This window comes from Amphichorda felina, assembly GCF_050947745.1.
Source record: "Amphichorda felina strain 45539 chromosome Unknown scaffold_6, whole genome shotgun sequence".
Lineage (NCBI taxonomy): Eukaryota > Fungi > Ascomycota > Sordariomycetes > Hypocreales > Bionectriaceae > Amphichorda > Amphichorda felina.
This window is the reverse complement of record NW_028145044.1, coordinates 2,882,478-2,904,784: the sequence shown is the minus strand read 5'-3', so window position 1 is coordinate 2,904,784 and position 22,307 is coordinate 2,882,478. Positions and strand designations below refer to the sequence as shown.

The following is a 22,307-nucleotide window of genomic DNA, read 5'->3' as shown; positions in this document are numbered from 1 at the left end:
TGTAAGGTCAAATGAGAGTTCACTCGCTCAACTTTACGACCAGAATCACCCCTCATCCCCCCCGGTCACCTCCTATGGCCCCGTTCCTAAGCCCAGAACTGCAAATCTTATATCAAGATAGGAAACGAGAATTCTGCGTGAGTTTTTCTTTCCATCCTTTAGGGTGGCAACTTCGTGTTGCCAAGGATGCCCAAGACCCCTTACCCTCCCCCCACCCCAGCCAGAAGAATTCGTCTTTTACAAGGAGTAGTCCTTATTACGGCCAGTTCGACGTACGTATTCGTACATGACCTTGATACTATTCAGGCGCAGCAGTAGATGTAGAAACATGGACCTATGTTCCCAAGTATTGGATGACGGCTGGGGCAACAATAGAGCAAAGTATTAATGCCCTTGGCCTAGGCTGTCCCTTGGAGCGTCCTCAATGGAGCACTATATACGTGCATAAGAACTAGTCCAACTATCTTACCACCTCCATGGCCTCACCAAACCTATCTTCTTCCTCTAGCAGTGTCGGGGCCGAACACGCTATTTCACTATACCATGCCGCCATCACAGCGGCAGTCTTTCTCATTCTTTACCTGGCAGCAGCTGCTGTGTATTCGGTCAAGCTCCACCCTCTCTACGGATTCCCGGGTCCCATATACACATCCCTGAGCTACTTCCCCTACTGGTTTGCCTGCATTACCGGGCAGCAGGTACAATGGATGCACAAGCTCCCCTCCCAGTACGGCTCTGTGGCTCGCTATGGTCCAAACGAGTTGAGCTACGTGGACCAAGACTTTGCTGCCCGGAAAGTAATCCATGGCCATGATAAATCCAACAGCGAGCTCCCCAAGACCAGGGAGTGGTTCGTCACTCCGTTTAATGGGTGAGTGCTCACTCATAAGTGCCGAGGCCTCCGATGATGGGTGAGAATTAAGACAGCATCCTAGGTGTTTATGGAATAAACAGCGCGCCAGCGCACGAAGACCATCGCCGCCTCCGTCATGTGTTTGCTTCGGCCTTTTCGGGGCAGGCTTTAAAGCGGCAGGAACCAATATTCCAAAAGAATATCGATCTACTACTTTCCATCCTAGGCGGAGCTATCGCTCTTGTCCACAGTGTGAACATGGTTGAAATGTATTAATTCACGACCTTCGACATTATGGGTCATCTTACTTTTGGAGAGCTTCTGGGTCTACTCCAGAGCAACGCGTTCTCAAAGTGGGCTAGAGCAGTCTTTGACTATCAAGGTCATCCCGGCTTCCCAAGTCATCCAATACTACCCGATTCTCAGCTTTCTCCTCAAGGCTTTAGAGCCAGAGTTTGTTAAGAAGATGAAGTATAATCATTCCAAGTATTTTGCGGATCGTGTTAATAGGTGACTTCAAAGAGGGTCAGAAGAACTACATAGCTGGAGCATGGTTCTTGGAACAGATGGTGATAAGCGGCTAACACTGGAGGAGATGCATTGCCATGGCGATATGTTTATGCTGGCGGGCAGTGAGACAATAGGTAACCTACTAGCCCTTCCAGGCACAGCAACTCCCTTTGCCCCGTGTACAACCAAGTATTACTGCCTAATTCTAACGGTCCATACCTGTAAGCACGGCGCTCTCGGGGGTTGACTTTTTACCTCCTAACCAACGAATACAAGCTGGACTTTCTAGTCAAAGAGATTCGCACCAAGTTCAGGAGCGAGAGTGATATCAACTTTCAAAGTGCCTCAGAGCTAGCATACCTGAGCGCACGTGAGTACACAAAGGGGCATGACTCATCCCTGTCACGTCAACTTACTCAAAAATCATCAAAGGCATAAAAGAAGCGCTCCGTCTGTATCCGTCAGTCCCAGTTAGAGTCCCGCGAGTAGTGGTATATACGATATCGGGACAGAGTATGCCTAGCGACTCGGTCCCAGCTAGGACTCACGTTTCGGTCCATCACTACGCAACATACCGAAGCCCATCTAATTTCCGCAATCCCGACAGCTTTGTCCTCGAGCGCTGGCTCAATGACTGCGCTTACAACAGCGATAACCGAGAATGCTTTCGGCCCTTTGCTGCTGGGCCCTGAGACTGCTTGGGTCAGAATTCTAGTCCGGGTTATCTTCAGATTCAATCTAGAGGCCTGCGAGGAAGATTCGAACTAGGATGACCAGAGGGTATTTTTGCTCTAGGAGAAGAAGCCGCTCAGGTGTCGACTCATTGTCGTGATTCCTACGCTCCGTCAATAGCTGAGAATACATATATGACCTTCGTTAGACCACAGGTTAGCTTGTTGCAAAGAGCCAGCCATAGGCTAGTGTTTCAACATGAGCATATGCTGTGGTCCTTCTTCAAAATGTACAAAAACCACGCGCACTTTTAAGAAATCCGTTCTGCAGCTTAATACGAGCGATCAAAGCTATGATGTCCTCGTCAGCATCGTAGCCGTGCTGGACAGTGATGCTAGTCTGGCGCAAAATTTGCGAGCTCGGTTTAAAAATGAACCCATCACTCCTATCGTCATAACCTTCGAGCTGGTCGTGGGTCTGCACGAGGGGATTGGTACCAGGCCAGCTGACCTTGGATAAGGTGTAGCTCTCTTGGCTCTCCTCTTTGCCCCTTACAAGGCGGAACAAAGGCCAGAAGAATGGTATTGAGGAGGCCATGACAGTTGCGCGGCTAGATGAGTGGGAAGGCTGTTCCGTAGGTAAGTCGGTATCGTGGGCAACGAGGGAAATGGTGGAGGTTTTGTATATACGCCCACCATACCAGCACTTCAGATTACAAACACGGAGTTAGCCAAGGAAAATCCGAGAGAGGAAAGATGGGCGGATACATGTGTGGGGGGTCGGAGGTTGAACTTCTTGGAAGACTCTTACACTACGCCCAGACTCATCGAGGCGATGATTCCTATTTTGTCACTGCGCTTCATCTGCAGCTTCCAGATGATGAGAGTAGGGAATGCCGTGAGAACCAGATCCATGGCTGCTGAGTATCAGGCTACATACGATTCAAGTCTGATGACTATATTGTTTGAAAATCATCCTGGTGTTGGCGGAATGACACATTGATAGAATTTCACAACAGCAATGCTGAGCATGGACACGTTGATAGTCACCAACATGAACCATAACACCCCCTTCTGCCAAATCTCTACTACAAGGCGGATCAGAGTTATGATAATGACTTGGAAGCTGCAACTCAGACGACATCAAAGAACTAACTGATGGGTAGCAAATACATCAGGTCGGGTAGTTCTGATGGGTCCATGTCGGGGGTGTTGTAGTGTTTTCCGAGCCCAAGCTTGGTAGCGTAGATGGGTATGGCGGCAAAAGCTACAAAGAGCATCTAGAAGACACAGGAAAGGTCAGATAGTCTGTTAGACGAGAGAAGAAGAAATTAGGCAGGCGTACCCAAGACAACATCAAGACAGCATCGTCTATCCTGAGCCTCGTGCACGAGGAATTTTCTGAATAGCCGAAGCCACATAAAGACCAGAGATACCGAACTGCAGGTTATCATGGTGATAACCATAGCCAGTGCCATGGAGTCAGCCATGATGAATAACCTCTGGCGTCGACAAGTTGAGGACGGCTACTATGGGACACAGCTGCCAGATGCAAAAACGGCACGGGGGGAGAGGCAAGAACTCAACTAGATAGTTCTCAAATCCCACTTCCGAGGAGAAAAAAGTGGTACAACAGCTACTATACCAACAGTCTGTTGCAAAATGGAAATGACCCTACCACCATCCTGCATACCTATAACACGACTACATGGTACATAGCATGTCGCGAGTTGGGCTGCGAGCCCGCAATGGTACATTGTTACCAAAACCCTGCCCGGCAGTCCGCATTCCCTCTCAGATACCCACGCTATGGTAATAAGCCAGGCAATCGCTGACGCAAACCCGAAGCCATCATCCCCGGCCCGCACGAAATGACACCGATGTGACAGGACCTAAGCCGAGTGATTCCCGGTACAACAGTCTTGTACGACGCACATGCAGCCGGGAGGCATTCCCGGCTGGGGGTGGAGGTAGGGGGCCTGTCGCAACTCCATGCAGTGGCCTTGGCATCAGCACGCAGAAGTCCAGGGCTCGTGCAATCTCGTTACATGTTGCCCAATAATAACGCACAAGGTCAAGAGATTGCAAAAATTATTCGCAATGACATCCCGGTTATGCTACGTACATGGCAATAACTTTCTACGAGTAGATAAGTTGTAGCCCCTCTCACCCATGAAGCACAGGGGTAAACATCCGGATGAACTTCTGTCAGAGTCTTGGTCGCTGATGAACTGATAGGTCGTTTCCTATGCCGAGATCCGTACACACATGTCAATGATTCTCAACGGTTACAGACAAGTACCGTAAGCACTCACGTCTTTCACACACCTTGGTGCGCCTTGGTGAGTGGGGCGATGTCCGCGAGAACCGGAGTACGTATATTGCACTGTTATGATTATTATTTCTGAAACCAAGTATTTGCTAACTCCTATGGGTAGGGTAAAGTCACAATTAAAGAGTTAGATTTATCCGTGGGTTTCCAGGGCATAGACACTAAAGTCTGCATGCTCAAGCATTCCAATCCATATTAATCTGTCAAGGCGACATGCTCTTCTCATTCGCTCAGTAAATGGTTTTGATGCCCTGCTGCAGCAGCAAAGAACCAACACAATGCGAATTAGTCCGGGAATGTCGATGTAACACAGCCACTGACAGGTCAAGTTATCCAGTCTCATGCAGGGGCTTACAGGGTCGCTTCGGAGCTGTCAAACCCGATTTTCCCTACTGCGAGTATGGATGCTCGTACGGCTTTTGCTAATATTGTTAAATGTGATGAGGACCTTCCCGCATGGAACAGATTGATACGGCAGCTCTGTGCTCACTATTACATAGCATCGCTGCGATACTCGGTTGACTGAAGCATCGAGACCAACCCTAAAGCCAGCAATCGTACTTTACTTCGCCACGGGCAGCCCCATCCGCGTACTCGCCCCCTTGGGCTACTCTGGCTCAGCTCTGCACCATCAGCCCCGCTTCCCCATCTCAACATTGTGCCAATTCCTCCAAGGTTCGATTGCAAGCACGGTATGGCTGTCGCCTTTTCCTCTGGAGGGGCCCTGGCTCTGGGCATTATCTGCATAGCTCTTTACGTGGCATATCGAGCTATCCTGCCAAAACCGCTTGGCGACATTCCGTACAACAAAGATGCGGCCGGAAAGCTGTTTGGGGATGTCCCGGAGATGATGCGCTATGCCATGCGTACAAAACGCATTTTTGTAAGAAACTACCGCCGTCTACCTCGGCTAGTACAGATCTTCAATGAGCATCTACAGCTAGCTGACATGTTGCCGATGAGCAGTGCTGGCTAACGTCACTCACCACTCGCCATCAAAGCCCTATTGTACAGGCTTTCATCAAGCCCGGTGCTCTACCTTGGGTAGTCATCACGGACCCTTTTGAAAGCCAGGATATTTTGCTTCGTAGAATCAAGGAATTTGACCGTAGCGAGTTCTTTGGCGAGCTCATCAACGGCATCTTGCCTGAGCAGCATATACAATTCATCTCGACTGATCCTCGGTTCAAGAACAACCGCAACTTGATCAACCACCTGATGGCGCCCACCTTCATTAGGGAGGTCAGTGCGCCCGAGGTTTATCTGGCTGCAAACACCCTGATCAAGTTGTGGAAGATTAAGTGCACCATGGCCGAGGGTCGGCCCTTCTCGGCCCACCACGACGTCACGTTCGCCATCCTGGACTCCATCTTTGCGTCCATGTTTGGCCTCCCCGAGGCCGATACCAATACAATTCAGCGCATCGGAGCATTGGACAAGATCAAGCTTCAATTCCCCAAAGATGCCGATGAGCCACTGTCGTTCCCCGAAGCGTCGGGCCCCGAAATCTTCTCGGCCGTGCTCACGCTGGCCAATTCCGTCACGGATACACAGATGTCTCCTGCACCGGTCCTGACCTCATGGGTCATTCGCAAGTTCCCTTACATGAAAAGGGCCAAGGCTATCAAGGACCAGTATATCCGGGACAGGGTGGAGGAATGCGTGCAGCTGATCGAAAATGGGCATACCACCAAGGCCAAGAGCGCGTTGCACTCGGTGCTGATCCGCGAACGGGACGTGGCGGCCAAGGAGGGCCGCGAGCCCCAGTACCGCAGCGGTGCCATTGCCGACGAGTTCTTTGGCTTCATGACGGCGGGCCATGACACGTCGGCCACCACCATCGCCTGGGGCCTCAAGATGCTGACGGACAACCCGAGCGCCCAGAGCCGTCTCCGAGAGGAGCTCCGCGCTGCTTTCCCTGCGGCCACGCGGGAGGGACGAGACGTGACCTACGCGGAGCTTGGCGGCGCAAGTATTCCCTACCTCGATGCCTTGGTAGAGGAGGTGCTCCGCCACTCCAACACAATTGCTTTTGTCACCCGCCAGGCTCTGCAGGACACCACCGTCCTGGGGCGCCATATCCCCAAGGGCACCAACGTGTTCCTAATGGCCAACGGTCCTGGCTACTTGGAGCCAAACATGAGACTCAAGGATGAGGCGCGTAGCCCAGGTGCACGCCGGGGGGGCAAGTCGGCACTCACGAGCGCTTGGCCAGATGATGATATCTCCAAGTTCCAGCCGGAGCGCTGGCTCGAAAAGGATCCGGACACGGGCGCCGAAGTCTTCAACTCCATGACTGGGCCCTCGCTTGCTTTCAGGATGGGGCTCAGAGGGTGTTATGATAGGAAGCTTACGCTGCAGGTCCTCAAGATCCACTTTGCTCTTATTATGTGACACTTTGAGCTGCTGCCGACGCCGACCAAGCTGAGCGGATACGAAGCCATTCAGAAGTTCGCGAGAGAACCAACGCAGTGCTATATCCGCCTCAAGGAGATTGAGTCGTAGTAGTTCTCACTTTGGAGATGTATCTGTGGTTGCAGGATCCAGTGTTAATTTATCGTAACGAGTTTGAACTCAAGATACCTTGCTGTAAGAGACAAACGTGCAGATAATACATTACTTTTGAATGAACTCACACCTGTGATATATGCTGTTCTCGTGTGTGTTAGGTGCCCGCATGCGTTATGTCCTGTGCCTGAGCTTTTGCAAACTGCACAAGTGGCTTACGATATATCGGCCCTATTTCAACAGAACGGCGAGACGGTAAGCGAGTAGTTGTACGGATAAAATAATAGAAACCCGATTTTATGGAGTCGTTAGTGAATGGCCTTCTTGGAGATAGTGATGAGATTCATGTTATTCCGGCCTTCCGGTACCTTTGCTAATTCTCATTTTCAATGTCGTCCATCGCTTAGATTATAATTACACTTACGTAGTATATTGGGATCCTTCCCTTCACATCTCCTAAATTAGACGAGAGACATTGATATCTGAGGGAATTCAAGAACGCAGGGGTCATTTTATTGCGCAAGTATTTCAGCCGTTGTCACAGTCATAACTAAGGGTTTTGGCTGAGGGCGCAGTAATGGGAAATTCAAAGATATAGGTACAGGGTAGCTACAGCACAATACCTGCTACCAGTAGTCGCAATGTACCTTCGGTAAGGTATAGATGTGTTTTGAGACGCCCATTGCGACCCACCGACTTTTGGGGCTCATTATCAATCGAGAAACTTTGAAATCAGATTAACTAATTAACACTTGGAGAAAATATGAAAGTGCTCGCAGAACATGTCGAGGATAGAGGGGATCGTAAGGCATACCAGCCTGGAAGACAGCCTGGGTGGGGCTCGTCGTGACCCAGGTTGCCTGCGTGTCGGGACCGTGTTTTGTTTTAAAGTCCGATAAGGTTACAAGGCTACAATACATCAACCCATTGCCTGAAAGAAATGAAATAAAGGAGAACTGGGGGATGGGCCCGCGATGATGTGTTGTCGGACTTTGCCTAAGCCCGAAGGTAAAAAGGGCAGCTTAATCCAGACGTTGCGGTTGCGTCATGACCCAAACCACCATCACGAACCCGCAGTCAACACTCATCAATGTTCCTCAATCGACACGCGTTGGACACGTCCAGCCGACACCCAGCCGACCGATCCGCCCGTCAATTCAGGCAGTCCACCATCAGCCATTTACTGATCAGCAGAGATGGGTCCCTGCTGCGGTGCTCGGTGGGCACGCCGATGCCTCCAGAGTGTTGCTACGTCACGCGTCACAGCGACGTAGCGCCGAGTTTGACCGTCATAGACTTTGGCACTTTGCCCGACGGACTCGTCGAAACCCCGAGCGCGAACACCGAGCGCGAACGAAACTTGATATAGACGGCTCCAGCCTCCAGCCAAGGATCTAGGTAGGCGCCCAATCAGCCCGCCTTGGTCTGTCGAGTTTGCTAAACCCGGTTCCATCATGGAAGGCCCGACGCCCAAGGACACCCATGTCCCCGGGAGCTTCCCAGTGACTCCCAGCAGTGCCAGCGTGTCCTCTAGTCGGGGCACGCCTTCAGCCGCGGCCGTAGGAGGGGGGGCTGGAGAAGCAGTATCGCCAGCCGTCGGAGAAGAACCAGACGCCCGCGAGACCCCAGCAGAACAAGACCGAGATGTGACCCCGACCGAGTCACCAGCCCCCGCGATCTCAAATGATTTCGTCGTGACAGAACCTTCGTCCCAGGAATCGTTGAGCAGCACGCTGGGACGGTCAGGAAAGCCGACTCCCGACTCTGAGACAGAACCCCACGAGAAACCGCCCGTCGAGAAAAGGCGGACACACACCGGGCAAGATGATGACGATCTGCTCCGAATCCTGTCCCGGCGGCGGACAACGCACGAGTCGACCGGAGAGGAATCGCAAGAGATGGAGCGTCTGATGTCGCGCATGTTTGGCAATGCGCGGCAGGAAAGCAGCGAGGAGGAAAAAACACGCCACAGCGGCGTCCTATTTCGCGACCTCACCGTCAAGGGCGTTGGCTTGGGGGCCAGCCTGCAGCCCACAGTCGGCGATATCTTCCTTGGCTTGCCCCGTACCCTGGCCAACCTCTTCTCCAAGGGGCCCAAGGCGGCGTTTGCAAAGCCGCCAGTGAGGGAGCTCATTAGCCACTTTGATGGCTGTGTGAGACCCGGCGAACTGCTTCTTGTGCTCGGTCGCCCCGGTGCCGGGTGCACTACTTTTCTCAAGGCTTTCTGCAATCAGAGGCTGGGGTTCGAGGCCGTAGAGGGCGACGTGACCTACGGGGGTACCAATGCTGACGAGATGGCCAAACTCTTCCGTGGAGAGGTCATCTACAACCCCGAGGATGATCTGCACTACGCGACCCTCTCGGTTCGCAGGACACTGTCTTTCGCGCTACAGAGCCGCACACCCGGCAAGGAGTCGCGCCTCAAGGGAGAGAGTCGCGATGACTACGTCCGCGAATTCCTGAGGGTTATCACCAAGCTCTTCTGGATCGAGCATACGCTGGGCACCAAGGTTGGCAACGAGTTTGTGCGCGGCGTCTCTGGCGGCGAGCGCAAGCGCGTTAGTATCGCCGAGGCCATGATTACGCGCGCGTCGGTCCAGGGATGGGACAACTCCAGCAAAGGCCTCGATGCTAGCACGGCACTCGAGTACGTGCGTTCCATCCGCGCCATGACCAACATGGCCGATGTGTCGACGGCCGTGTCTCTGTACCAAGCTGGCGAGTCGTTGTACGAACTAGCTGACAAGGTCCTCCTCATCGACGCTGGCAAGTGTCTCTACTTTGGGCCTGGCGAAAAGGCCAAGCAATACTTTGTCGACCTCGGCTTCCAGTGCCCCGAACGATGGACGACACCCGACTTCCTGACATCGGTGAGTGATGAGCACGAGCGCAGTGTTCGCAGCGGCTGGGAGGACCGTATTCCACGCACACCAGAAGAGTTCTTCGGGGCATATCGCAACAGCGAGGCGTACCGCGACAACTTGGCCGACATGGATGACTTTGAGAGGCAATCGCAGAAGCAGGCAGAGGATCGTGCCCAGCACCAGACCAAGAACACCGCTAAGAAGAACTACATGCTGCCCTTCCACCAGCAGGTCATGGCCTGCACCAAGCGTCAGTTTTTCATCATGGTCGGCGACCGGGCGTCGCTCTTTGGCAAATGGGGTGGTCTCCTGTTCCAGGCCCTCATCATAGGCAGCCTCTTCTTCAATCTCCCACCCACGGTGGAGGGCGCATTCCCCCGTGGCGGTGCACTGTTCTTTCTGCTCCTGTTCAACGCTCTGATGGCACTGGCTGAGCAGTCGTTCGTGTACAAACCCATCCTTCTCAAGCACAAGTCCTTCTCGTTCCACCGGCCGGCCGCCTATGCCATTGCCCAGACAGTGACAGACGTGCCGCTCATCTTCATCCAGGTCATGATCTTGAACATCATCATCTACTTCATGTCCAATATGTCCCGTACTGCATCCCAGTTCTTCATCTCTAGTCTGATCCTCTGGCTCGTCACCATGACCACCTACGCCTATTTTCGCGTCATTTCGGCATGGTGCAATACTCTAGACACGGCGACGCGGTTCACCGGCATATCCATTCAGATCCTGGTTGTGTACACGGGCTACCTGATCCCCCCAGACTCCATGCACCCCTGGTTCAGCTGGCTGCGGTGGATCAACTGGATCCAGTACGGCTTTGAGTGTCTAGTTTCTAACGAGTTCGCCTATCGGGACATGGAGTGCGTCCCTCCCTACCTGGTCCCTCTGGGACCTGGTGCCTCACCACAGTACCAGTCATGCACACTCAAGGGCAGCCAACCGGGGCAGACGACTGTCCGCGGACCAGCATACATTAACACAGCCTTCACTTACACGCGTGCCCACCTGTGGCGCAACTTTGGCTTTCTTTGGGCCTTCTTCCTCTTCTTCGTCTTCCTCACCTGTCTCGGCATGGAGTTGATGAAACCCAACGCAGGAGGCGGGGCCATCACCGTCTTCAAACGGGGACAGGTCCCGAAGAAGGTAGAAAAGGCCATTGAGACGGGCGGGAGAGGGACCGACGAGGAGGCTGGGCCAACTACGCAAGTCACTCCGTCCATGGCCGGGGAGGTGGAGGAGAAGACGGAACCAGACAACAGCACCATGCAGGGCGTGGCCAGGAACGAAACTATCTTTACCTTTCGGAACATCAACTACACCATCCCCTACGAAAAGGGAGAGCGGCAACTGCTCCAACATGTCCAGGGGTATGTTCGCCCAGGGAAGCTGACTGCTCTCATGGGTGCTTCTGGTAACACTTCCCCATGTAATCCATTGCTAATTCCACACTAACCTTAACTTGTAGGCGCTGGGAAGACGACTCTTCTAAATGCCCTCGCTCAACGTATCAACTTTGGCACCCTCTCGGGCGAGTTCCTCGTCGACGGCAGGCCCCTGCCCAGGTCTTTCCAGCGCGCCACCGGTTTCGCGGAGCAGATGGACGTCCATGAGCCAACAGCGACGATCCGCGAGGCGTTGCAATTCTCGGCGCTCCTCCGCCAGCCCAGGGAAGTTCCTCGCAGCGAGAAGATGGCTTATTGCGAGACCATCATTGATCTGCTGGAGATGAATGATATTGCCGGGGCCACCATCGGCCAGGTTGGCGAGGGCCTGAACCAGGAGCAGCGCAAGAGACTGACCATTGGCGTCGAGCTTGCAGCCAAGCCCGAGCTACTCATGTTTCTAGATGAGCCCACGTCTGGTCTCGACTCAGGCGCCGCATTCAACATTGTACGCTTCCTACGCAAGCTCGCCGACGCCGGCCAGGCCGTGCTATGCACCATCCACCAGCCATCAGCCGTGCTGTTCGAGCACTTTGACGAGCTACTCCTGCTCCAGTCAGGGGGTCGCGTCGTCTATCACGGACCCCTAGGCGAGGACAGTCATCAGATGGTTGGGTACTTCGAGTCGAATGGTGCCGACAAGTGCCCTCCCAACGCCAACCCAGCCGAGTACATGCTCGAGGTCATTGGCGCTGGCGATCCCAACTACCACGGCAAGGACTGGGGCGACGTTTGGGCACAGTCGACCGAGCACGATGCCCGCTCTCGCGAGATTGCCGACATGATCGAGCAGCGCCAGCATGTTCAGCCCTCGGCCAGCCTCGGGGATGATCGAGACTACGCCATGCCACTGTCGCAGCAGACAGCGGCCGTGGTCAAGCGCTCCTTTGTCTCCATCTGGCGCACCCCCAACTACGTCGTGGGCAAGTTCATGCTGCATATTCTGACTGGCCTCTTCAACTGCTTCACGTTCTGGAAGCTGAGGTACTCAAGCACCGATTACCAGAACCGGCTCTTCTCCATCTTCATGACCCTGACCATATCTCCGCCGCTCATCCAGCAGCTGCAGCCCATCTTCCTCAAGTCGCGCAGTATCTTCGAATCACGCGAGAATAACGCCAAGATCTACTCGTGGTTTGCCTGGACCACGGCGGCCGTCGCCGTCGAGATCCCCTACTCCCTCGTGGCCGGTGGCATCTACTTCTGCTGCTGGTGGTGGGGCATCTTCGGCCTCACCGTCTCCAGCTTCACCTCGGGCTTCGTCTTTCTCCTTGTCCTGCTCTTTGAGCTGTACTACATCAGCTTCGGCCAGGCCATTGCCGCGTTTTCGCCCAACGAGATGCTGGCATCGCTCCTCGTACCCATATTCTTTCTCTTCGTTGTCAGCTTCTGCGGCGTAGTCGTGCCTCCCATGCAGCTCCCTACCTTCTGGCGCCGCTGGATGTACTGGCTGTCACCTTTCCACTACCTCCTCGAGGGCTTCCTCGGCGCCGCCATCCACAAGCAGCCCGTCGAGTGCGCCGATAACGAGCTGGCCAAGTTCGACCCGCCGCCAGGAAAGACGTGCGAGGAGTATGCAGGCCCGTACACCGAGCAGGCCGGTGGCTACGTGCGGACGGGTGCAGGGGGCATGTGTGAGTTTTGCCAGTACGCCAACGGGGACCAGTTTGGCCGTGGCTTCAGCGTCTACTACAGCCACATCTGGCGCGACTTTGGCATCTTTTGTGCCTTTATTGTTTTCAATTATGCGGTCGTGTACTTTGCCACCTGGCTTCGTTTCAAGGGCAAGAATCCGATTAAGAGCTTCATGGTCAAGAGGGCAGCGAGCAAAGTTTAAAGTGCTTCTATTCACCCTGAATGGCACGAAAAATACCCTTGTCCTGTTTATAGTGGCAGTTGCAAATTATATACCAAGCATATCTCATAGCATTTAATACTGATCAATATTGTAATTAGTTCTATCAACCTGTTCGCTCCTGCGTACAGCTCATATTCAACTCAACCTGAAATGACACGGGTCCTCTACCGACCGACCACTGAACACCTCACTGGGCCATTCACGAGAATAGATCGTATGAAATCGTATATTGTGGAATTATTGAAATGATTAGTACATACTCGTGATACATGCGTGATCCCCGTCCAACACCTAGAGTCCCTCCCTAGTCCATATCACTGTCAGGTCAGTGGAGTCATCTCGTCGGGGGGCCGGGCATGACCTACAGCAAAGCCAGCGTGAGATCTCCGTGGATCCTCGCCTTGAGCTCAATCTCGACCTCGAGGTTCAGGTCTAGGCGGAGCTTGAGGGGGTTCTTCCCGTCGTCGCCGCCGCCCTTCTGCACCTCTCCCTGCTGCTGCTGCTGCTGCTGCATCTGCTGTTGCTGCTGTTGCTGCTGGGCCTTTCTGCTCCGGGCCAGCTGCTGGTTTGTCTGGGGAGTGGAGGGCTCGTCCTCGTCTGATTCCTCTTCATCGTCCTCGCTGAGCTCGTCGTATTCATCGCTGTCGTCATCGTCATCATCATCATCGTCGTCATCGTCGTCGTCATCGTAGTTGTTGGCATTGTTGATGTTTTTGGCGTTCTCTGTGTTGTCTTGGGGCTTGGCCTGCGACTCCTTTTTCTGGCGCTGGTCCTTCCCCTGGTTCTTGTTCTCCTTTTCGGGCTTTTTCTCGGCCGTCTCAGTCTCAGTCTGTGGTCGGTTCTCCTGCTCCTGGGGCTTTTCTTCTTGTTGGTTGTTCTGATCCACGTTCATCTTCTGCTGCTCCTCCGACGTGTTGTCGGGTTCAACTGTAGCCTGCTGACATTACTGTAAGAGGGTGCTGGTCTATCCAAGGAGGGATCGGGCCATACGCACATTGTCTGCCATGTTGTCTGTCTATTGGATTGTGTGATGAAATTGGATTAGGTGGATCTGTTGCTCGCGGTAAAGGGTGCTTTTGGCAGCTGGAGAGGCCGTCGCGGGTTTTGATACAAGCAGGACCCGGGGCCGAATGGGCAATAACGGTGACGCAACCAGGCCATCGCTCGATCTCGGGGTTTTCCAAGTCCTGGGAACCTGGAAACTTGATGCTGGCCGGGTTTCGTGTTCTAGGCGCCACCCATGACGCATGGAGTGGTGGAGGAGCAGGGATGAGATCATGAGAGCCAAGAACAAGATCCGGGTGGGCGCGCGCCGGGGCGGGTCCCATCGACGGTGGGGGATCACCAATACACCACTGCATGCTGGCGACTAATAATACATGGCACATACTTGCATGGAGAAGAGGCAAAGGCGACACCTCCATCCTTCATAAGAACGTCATTGCTGGTGTGCGGCTCGTGGACCTGCCACGAGTGTATACGTGATTCTACTCGTAGCATACGAGCCCTGACAAGGCACAATGGTGATCGGCCTGCTTGCTCTTACGTCGATTCCCACAATCACAGGGGTCGGCAATGCCATCGGTGCGCAGAAGCGCCAGAATGCGTCGTCCAAGGACCAGGAAAAGTTCCAGATGACGGCCATGCTGCCCATGGAGGGCGAGCTGCGCGAGGCGGCATTCATCGTCCTGGCAGATGGAAAGGTTCGTCCGAATGAGCGCCCCCAGTGTCTAATCCTTGGGCCAGCACCACTAACTTGAAGGGCTGGCCGGTCGCAGGTCTTCCTCGACTTCCCCCAGACTCCAGTGCAGGGCCACCGGTTCTGCGGCTACTATTTCAAGTACCCCTGCGAGGAGCAGCACCAGGGGCTCGTGAGCACCATCTCGGACGACCCGCCGATGCTCAACTGGATCTACGTGGACAGGGAGAGCCACGCGCTGCGGTATGGGGGGCGCAAGGACACGCTGGACCACGTCATCGGGCCGTGGGGCTACAGCGCAGACGAGCACTTCCTCGTGCTGCACGACGAGGCCGAGCACTTTGTGGGCAGGCGGGAGGATGACGGGCGCTGGGCGGTGTACTGGGACCCGGAGGGCGAGATGGAGGACTGCCAGCCACTGAGGCTGCGACGGCGGATGATGCTGGGCATGGAGAGCCGCTATGTGAGGGACTGAGTGATGGGTGATGATGGGTGATGGCCAAGGAATGGTGGATCTTGGCACAAGTTGGCAGTGGAGTGGAGTCGGGTGTGTCGCGTGTGGGGGGGGGAGCGGATCAGCCACAACTCATGCTGCCCCAATACGAGTACATTGTTAAGGGGCATTATGCATCCGGGGTCTTAATGACTTAATGGCAGAAGCAAGGCTCAGGAGAGGATCGCGATATGACCTCATGGTCTGCGCAAGCAACGAAAACCTGCTGTGTCGATGAGTGGTGAGGTATATCACGACTGGATAGACATGTAAAAGAAGACAGAAGACAACCACACCATCTCCACGCCCCTCTGAGTCCTTGTCTGCAAACCCGAAAAGCATACCTATCCAAACACCTCAGCCCCAGACATCACAATGGCCCCGCCGACAATGGAAAAGCCCCAGAAGACACAAGATGTCGAGTCTGACAACGAGGACACTGGCAACACAATGTCGGCCGAAGAGACATCACCCGTCCGTCGCGAGAAGAAGACGCGCAAGAAGAGCAAGAAGTCCAAGGGCAGCAACATGGCCCTGGACCAGCTCCCCGTGGGCGGCGTGCAAGACACAGCAAACAACACCCTGGGCAACGTCACCAACACGTTGGGATCTGTCGGCAACAAGGCCCTCGACCAGCAGCAGGGCGGTGGCGGCAGTGGTAAGAGTGACACCCTGAGGCTGCGTCTCGACCTCAACCTCGACGTCGAGATCCAGCTCAAAGCCCGCATCCATGGTGATCTCGAGCTCGCATTGCTGTAAGTAATAATCCCCTTCCTCCCCCCTCCCCTCCCCCCCCAAAAAAAACCCCCGTCGCAATATCAATGAACTGTCCTCGTTCTTACGTGAAATTCCCCTCAGTACCGGCTAGTGATTGAGGCCAGTGGGCTAATCGCGCTATTACCTCCAGGAACTAAACTGGGAAGGCTTCTGGATTCATGGGTTCTCGGGAGTTGGGGTGTCTCTGTCGATATGTACTTGTAATAATGGCCAAGAATTTATGAGAGCCGATCTGCTTCGTTCAACTGCTTCCATCGGCCACTTTGCCCAACCGCTTCGTGCCAGAAATTCCAAACGTGTAAAGTCGCCCATCAATTCGAGTCCCCAAACTGTCCAAACTGTCCAAATTGTCCAAACTGTCCAAACTGTCCCCTGTGGAAGGGGATCGGTGGAATGTGGAACGGGAGCCCCCTCTGGAGGCTCCACTTGGTGCGCGGAACCGGCGTCTCATGCATAAGGCATGCGTGCCAGGACCCCTGAACCCGGTCTGGCGGGAAACAATCAGGCTTTGTCCACTTTTGCGCCCCAGCTATGACGCCCTCGATATGACATCTGGTCCATGGCCAGGCGACGTCTTCGCCAGCTTCCAGGGGCGACTGCTGGGCGAAAAAAAAGTCCTCCCATCTTGCCCAGGCCGCTCAGATCGATCCTGACTGCAAAGGATCCGTCATCATTTTAGAACCCTTGCGCAGCCTTATGCCAGAACCCGCTCTGTGCTCCCTCCTGCAACCTGAGAAAGATCTGTCTGTCCAACCTGGAGTGTTCCACTGCAAGTCTGCAACTGAATCCAACGCCATGCCCTCCAATACCTCCTCGCCGGGCCCGGCGTCGCACGACGGTGGCCAGGATCCCGATCGCCAGACACACAGCACGCACACCATCAACCTGCCCTACCGCCCTACATTTCATCCCAAGCCTGAGGAGACCCCCAAGGAGCCCCCCAAGGTCACCCCCATCCCCAGGATCACCTCCCCAGACTCGTCAAAATCATCGTCCGTCTCTCCCGAAGGCCTCGAGGGCAAGTACGTCGATGAGTTTGGCAACATCCTAGACTGGAATGGCACCGTCCTCGGTCGCGTCGAGGGCGACCTCCCGTCCATGGTGGGCCGCCCCGTATCAGAGACGGGCGAGGTCCTGGACGAAGATGGCGAGGTGGTCGGCTACGTATCAGAAAACCACACAAAACCCCCTCTCAAGGAGCTCGACGGAGGTCTGAGAGTAGACGACGCCGGCAACATTTACAACCAGGATGGCGCCGTCATTGGCAAGCTCAACGAGCCCCCAAAACGGGAGGAGTCGTCATCAGGGAAGGGCGACTCGTCGAGGGGGCCCCAGCACGACTCGAGCAGTGCGCCAAAGCCATCATCCGCCCCGAATCCCTCCGAGATTTACCTAGATGTCAAGTCTACGTTTGAAGGAATCCAGCTCATCATCAAAATCCCGACCATCTTCAATCAGGATAAGGAAGACGAGGCCAAGAGTCAATAGAGCCGAGAGGCTTTTGATTTCGATAGTACTAGGCAAGGCGCACGGTATGGTTTAATGTTAGAGCGAGAGTAATCAATGCAGTAATTGAAAAATGGGTCGATCTGTGACGATTTGTGTGGAGTTGCCCCGTCCAAGGAAACCTGTTTTTAGACTCCCGTCAGCCCGGTTGATGTAAGAGAAGAATCGAATCTCGATCTGTGGATTCGGGGATCGGGGTATTCGATGATCGACGTAGAGACCCAGGTGGCCTTTGTATGGTGGAGGCGGTAGCCTTGTTTTCGGTTCTCGGCAAGGTCCCCCGTTGCATCAATGTTGATATCATCTCCGCCAAAGAACCCACCAAGCCTCAAGGACCCTTCAGATTCAAGCCACCCTGCCGATGCGGGTGGCGTCAAGCAGCGTCATTTGAGCTCTGAAGCTAACACTGTCGGCCCTTTCGACCATCAGAATCATGACGTGTAGCATAGTTTTCAAGCAAGTCAACAGTTCCAGCCATGATGCTTGACCAGTGGCGCTGTGAACCAGGTTTTTGAGCTCTGCGGAGCTGCCTCCATAAGGCCATCGTCACATATAAAAACGATGCCGGCGGTAGCGATAGAGGAGGGAGCAAGATGAAGCGCAAGTTTGTTGTTTTCAGAGGTCCAATACAAGCCCCAGAACAAAAGCAGCCCAACATGTCCACAAACCCCCTATCCGTCCCCGGTGGATGGAATAAAGACACCCCAGCCACTGAGAAGCCCAATCCTAGTGAGTACCGGCTTTCAAACTCTCGTGTTCAAGCAGAAGCTCATCGGTGTCCAGCAGAGAACGAGGGGCAATTGGTGCCCCGATCTGCCGCCGGCATCGTCAACGACGTTGGCGATATTGTCGACCAGAGCGGCAAGTCTGTGGGCAAGATTGCAGACTCGCAAGACCCCCAGCAGTTGGTGGGAAACACAGTGACCACCACTGGCGAGGTCATCAGCTCCGCCGGCGATGTTCTCGGAAAGGCCATCCTTGGCGACAGCGGAAGCGGCGACGAATACACAACAGCAGACAAGGATGAGTCCAAATCGTCTGGAGGACTGCTCGGCAGGACGACAAAGGGCCTCTTCAACACCGTTTCAGGCGTTGGGAAGCCCGTGACCGATGGCCTAGGATCATTGACAGGTCGCGGCCAGAAGGCCGAGGAGCAGGTTGGCGATACTACCAACGAAACCCCCACAGACAACGCCGAGAGCACAGCTGGGGCTGATACAGAGGCCCCGGATGCCGCGAACAATGCGGTCGACGAGACAAAGGCCGATGCCCAGGATGCGCCCCTCGAGCTTCAAGACCATGAGGAGGACGACGACTCCGCCAAGCAGGAGACTGACGACGCCTTGAAGCAAGAGATTGACGACACCTCGAAGCAAGAGATTGACGACACCTCGAAGCAAGATACCGAGAACCCCGAAAAGGATCCAGCCGAGGCGGAAGCCCAGGAGGGAGAGCAGGCCGAAGCCCCCGAGGACGGGGAGCAGCCCATCGACTACTCGACCCTAGAAGGCGCCACAGTGAACAAGGCCGGCAACCTCGTCGACAAGACTGGCAGCGTTGTCGGGCGCCTGGCCGATGGTGACGCCAAGAAGCTTCAAGGCAAGAAGTGTGACGGCAATGGTGACATCTGGAACGACGCCGGCAAGATCGTCGGCAAGGGAGAGCCCATCCCTCAGACGGAGCGGGACACAGCCAAGGACTTTGCCCCGTTCGAAAACTTCCCCGACGCCGTGGTGGAGGCTGATGGTCGCGTCACCTGCGATGGCCAACAAGTCGGTACCGTCGTCGAGGGCGACCCTAAACGGCTTAAGGGCAGCAAGGTCGACGAGGACGGCGATATCTTAGACCGCAACGGAAATACTGTCGGAAAGGCGGAGCCCTGGGACGAGCCAGAGGTCGAGCAGGAGGAAGCCCCTGATCGTTCTATCCTGGCTGGAAAGCGTGTCAACAAGGCCGGCAACGTCGTTGACCAGTCCGGCGCCATCTTTGGCCGTGTCGTCGAGGGCAATGTCTCTGCCATTGTTGGCCGTATGTGCGACAAGGATGGCAATATCCGCAGCGAGTCTGGCGATGTGGTCGGCAAGGCCGAGGTTATCCCCGAAGGCGAGCGTGAGGGGTCTAAAGAGGGTCCGTTCGCCGAGCTTGAAGGGTGTACCGTGACCAAGGACGGCAAGGTCGTGACGGCGTCCGGCGACGTTGTCGGTAGGCTTACCTCGGGCGACCCTAAGACTCTCTTTGGCCGCTCGGTAGACGCCGACGGCGATGTCGTTGATGGCAATGGCAACGTTCTAGCCAAGGCCGAGCGGTGGGAGGAGCCCGAGGTTGAGAAGAAGAAGGGCCCGATGGCTGGCTATAAGGTAAACCGCGAGGGCAACGTCGTGGGCGAGGACGGCCACATCCTCGGCAAACTAGTCAGCGGTGATCTTATGATCTGCGCCGGCAAGGAGGTTGACGACGACGGCGATGTCATCAATTCCAAGGGCAACACGGTTGGCCACGTTGCCCTCCTCGAGGACATTCCTGGGGAGTCGGCCGAGGATAAGGAGAAGCGTGAGCAGGACGAGAAGGATAGGAAGCTTGCTCAGCAGCTATCCATGGCTATAGAGCAGTCCCTCGAGAAGCTGCGGCCGATTCTCAAGATGATCGCCGACAAAGTTGACAAGGCGGAGAGCACACCCAAGGAGGAGCTCGATGAGGAGCAGCTTGTCAAGGAAGTCAAGCCGCTCATCGAAGAGGGCGGCAAGATCCTGACGGAGACGAATGGCATGATCCGCGGCATGGACCCCGACGGCCGTATCCAGAGGAACGCCAAGCATAAGTCTGCCACCAAGGATGCTTCGCCTGAGGAGCATCACCTCGCCGAGGTGCTTAAGGAGGTAAGGCGGTCTAACCCCCACGCCCAATCTGAGACAATGTGCTAACTTTGAGTCTAACAGCTCACGGGGTCCGTGTCCGAGACCATTGACAACGCGAAGCGCAAGATTGAGGGCATGCCACATGCCAAGAAGGAACTCAACCCGTTGTGGGGTCTGTTGATGGAGCCTCTTGGCCAGATTCTGGCTGCCGTCGGCCTCCTCCTCAACGGCGTACTTGGCTTGGTGGGCAGACTCGTAAGTAATACCCAAGGCAGTACAAAATCATATCTTTAGCTAACACTGTCGCAGCTGAGCGGACTCGGCTTGGGTGCTCTTGTGGACCACATCCTTGGAGGACTCGGTGTCAACAAGATCCTCGACAGCCTCGGTCTTGGGAGCGCCTACAACGCCTTGACGGGCAAGGATCAAAAGAAGAAGAAATAGGCGCTATAATACCCTGTCCCATATTTCTGGTGCCTGTATTGTTAGTCTAGTTTAATCACGTCTTTTAATGCCAGCGAACCTTCACCAAACGAGTCTCCCAAACAGCTGCTGCAGGCGCGTTGTCGTTGCGGAGCGGACGTGTCTTCAAATGCCCAACATCGCCCGAACTATTCGTACTGGGAGACAGTATGAAATTGGTGGGGAGAAAGCAAATTAGTTAGATTCATGACAATTGTTCCAAGCGCAGGTTCAGGTCCACGACCCAATTGCTTCGACGAACCTGAGCTTCACGGAGTCTAGTGGTGAGGATGATTGGTGGGTGCACGAGGTGATGAGGGCAAGTGCCTCTAACGAGGGGATGCAACAAACCGATGTGTCCACCCATAAAGTCAAAATTTTCCACACAACATCCTCACTTTTTCCCAATCCTCTGCTTGATCACCATGGCCAGGCTTGCACATCCGCGGCCACCTTGAGGCCAGGTCGCCGCGATGCGTCTCTTCCTCATCCGCCATGGCGAGACAGTCGACAACGTCGCCAATGTCTACGCCGGCACTCGCGACTCGGCTCTGACCACCCACGGGGTCCTCCAAGCTCGCCGCCTCGCCTCGCACCTCGTCAAGCACTTGCCCCCAGGCACCCACATCTTCTCGTCCACGCTGCAGCGCGCGGTGAAGACGGCCGAGACTCTTCGTGATGCTCGTGGTGGATGGGTCCTGAAGCAGCTGCCCCAGCTGTGCGAGAAGGACTTTGGGAGCGGCGAGGGTGCAAGGTTTGGCTCGCGCAGGGAGTACCCCGAGGATGCAGAGTCGGCCGAGTCGATGCGAACCCGCGTGGATGAATTCTTGGAGGATCATATCCTGCCGCTCGTCAAGTCTTCCACCGACGGCGTCGTGGTTGTCGCCCACGGCATCATCCTCGGCGTCCTCTTTAGGAGACTTTGCGAACGGCTTGCCCCAAGCGCCACGACGGTGTCGCCCGAGGCCCAGTGTTCCTCCAGCCCGTTCTCAAAAGGCAGTATTCCAGTGCTGCCCCCATGGAGCAACACCGGCTACCTCGAGGCTGTCCTGTCTCCCCCAGGCTCCCTAACCTGGCCGACACTGAGGCTTCATATCGTCCGGGTCAATTGTGTCGACCACCTCCAGGGTTTGCGCAAGACCCGGGGTGGCATCGGCAGCGCTCGCTTCGATGAGAAGCAAAGGACGATGGACTCGTTCTTTGCTCCCAAGAAGCGAAAGCTGGCCGATGCCGCCGACTAAGTGGTACGTATACAACTTTTTTTTCTCTTTCTCTGCCTCCAAATCATGTGATGAAAACACAATTATTCACAGACCTGTTCCGAAATAATTTAATGTGGAAACAACTTTGTCCAACCGCTATCTGACACTTCTTCCCCTCACCCTTATTCTGGCACAATTTGAAGTTACAAAAAGCTAACTTGGGCCGCAGATCTATCTATATCTATCTATGTAGTACGAATAGTACA

The 22,307-nt window shown here is 54.9% G+C and overlaps 8 protein-coding genes across 8 annotated transcripts; 7 read left to right on the top strand and 1 right to left on the bottom strand.

The window, feature by feature from the left end:
- Nucleotides 1-5,060: 5,060 nt before the first annotated feature.
- Nucleotides 5,061-6,760, top strand: ACO1O0_006762 (uncharacterized protein; the record flags this gene model as incomplete). The annotated part of the gene is made up of 2 exons (XM_083196142.1): nucleotides 5,061-5,232; nucleotides 5,415-6,760. The coding sequence occupies 2 exons, from the start codon at nucleotides 5,061-5,063 to the stop codon at nucleotides 6,758-6,760; spliced, it is 1,518 nt and encodes a 505-aa protein (XP_083049158.1).
- A 1,568-nt stretch (nucleotides 6,761-8,328) lies between these two features.
- On the top strand, nucleotides 8,329-13,026 carry SNQ2_3 (ABC-2 type transporter-domain-containing protein; the record flags this gene model as incomplete). Its single annotated transcript, XM_083196141.1, has 2 exons — nucleotides 8,329-11,158; nucleotides 11,213-13,026. The coding sequence occupies 2 exons, from the start codon at nucleotides 8,329-8,331 to the stop codon at nucleotides 13,024-13,026; spliced, it is 4,644 nt and encodes a 1,547-aa protein (XP_083049157.1).
- Nucleotides 13,027-13,408: 382 nt separating this feature from the next.
- ACO1O0_006760 (uncharacterized protein) lies at nucleotides 13,409-14,053 on the bottom strand (the record flags this gene model as incomplete). Its single annotated transcript, XM_083196140.1, has 2 exons — nucleotides 13,409-13,974; nucleotides 14,038-14,053. The coding sequence occupies 2 exons, from the start codon at nucleotides 14,051-14,053 to the stop codon at nucleotides 13,409-13,411; spliced, it is 582 nt and encodes a 193-aa protein (XP_083049156.1).
- Nucleotides 14,054-14,567: 514 nt separating this feature from the next.
- Nucleotides 14,568-15,221, top strand: ACO1O0_006759 (uncharacterized protein; the record flags this gene model as incomplete). The annotated part of the gene is made up of 2 exons (XM_083196139.1): nucleotides 14,568-14,750; nucleotides 14,826-15,221. The coding sequence occupies 2 exons, from the start codon at nucleotides 14,568-14,570 to the stop codon at nucleotides 15,219-15,221; spliced, it is 579 nt and encodes a 192-aa protein (XP_083049155.1).
- Nucleotides 15,222-15,614: 393 nt separating this feature from the next.
- ACO1O0_006758 (uncharacterized protein) lies at nucleotides 15,615-16,107 on the top strand (the record flags this gene model as incomplete). The annotated part of the gene is made up of 2 exons (XM_083196138.1): nucleotides 15,615-15,994; nucleotides 16,098-16,107. 2 exons carry the CDS (start codon nucleotides 15,615-15,617, stop codon nucleotides 16,105-16,107), a joined length of 390 nt encoding a protein of 129 aa, XP_083049154.1.
- A 454-nt stretch (nucleotides 16,108-16,561) lies between these two features.
- On the top strand, nucleotides 16,562-17,504 carry ACO1O0_006757 (DUF3659 domain-containing protein; the record flags this gene model as incomplete). Its single annotated transcript, XM_083196137.1, is given in 2 exon segments — nucleotides 16,562-16,630; nucleotides 16,650-17,504. 2 exon segments carry the CDS (start codon nucleotides 16,562-16,564, stop codon nucleotides 17,502-17,504), a joined length of 924 nt encoding a protein of 307 aa, XP_083049153.1.
- A 674-nt stretch (nucleotides 17,505-18,178) lies between these two features.
- Nucleotides 18,179-20,821, top strand: ACO1O0_006756 (DUF3659 domain-containing protein; the record flags this gene model as incomplete). The annotated part of the gene is made up of 3 exons (XM_083196136.1): nucleotides 18,179-20,398; nucleotides 20,459-20,632; nucleotides 20,687-20,821. The coding sequence occupies 3 exons, from the start codon at nucleotides 18,179-18,181 to the stop codon at nucleotides 20,819-20,821; spliced, it is 2,529 nt and encodes an 842-aa protein (XP_083049152.1).
- A 491-nt stretch (nucleotides 20,822-21,312) lies between these two features.
- On the top strand, nucleotides 21,313-22,080 carry ACO1O0_006755 (histidine phosphatase family protein; the record flags this gene model as incomplete). The annotated part of the gene is made up of 1 exon (XM_083196135.1): nucleotides 21,313-22,080. One exon carries the CDS (start codon nucleotides 21,313-21,315, stop codon nucleotides 22,078-22,080), a length of 768 nt encoding a protein of 255 aa, XP_083049151.1.
- Nucleotides 22,081-22,307: the final 227 nt, after the last annotated feature.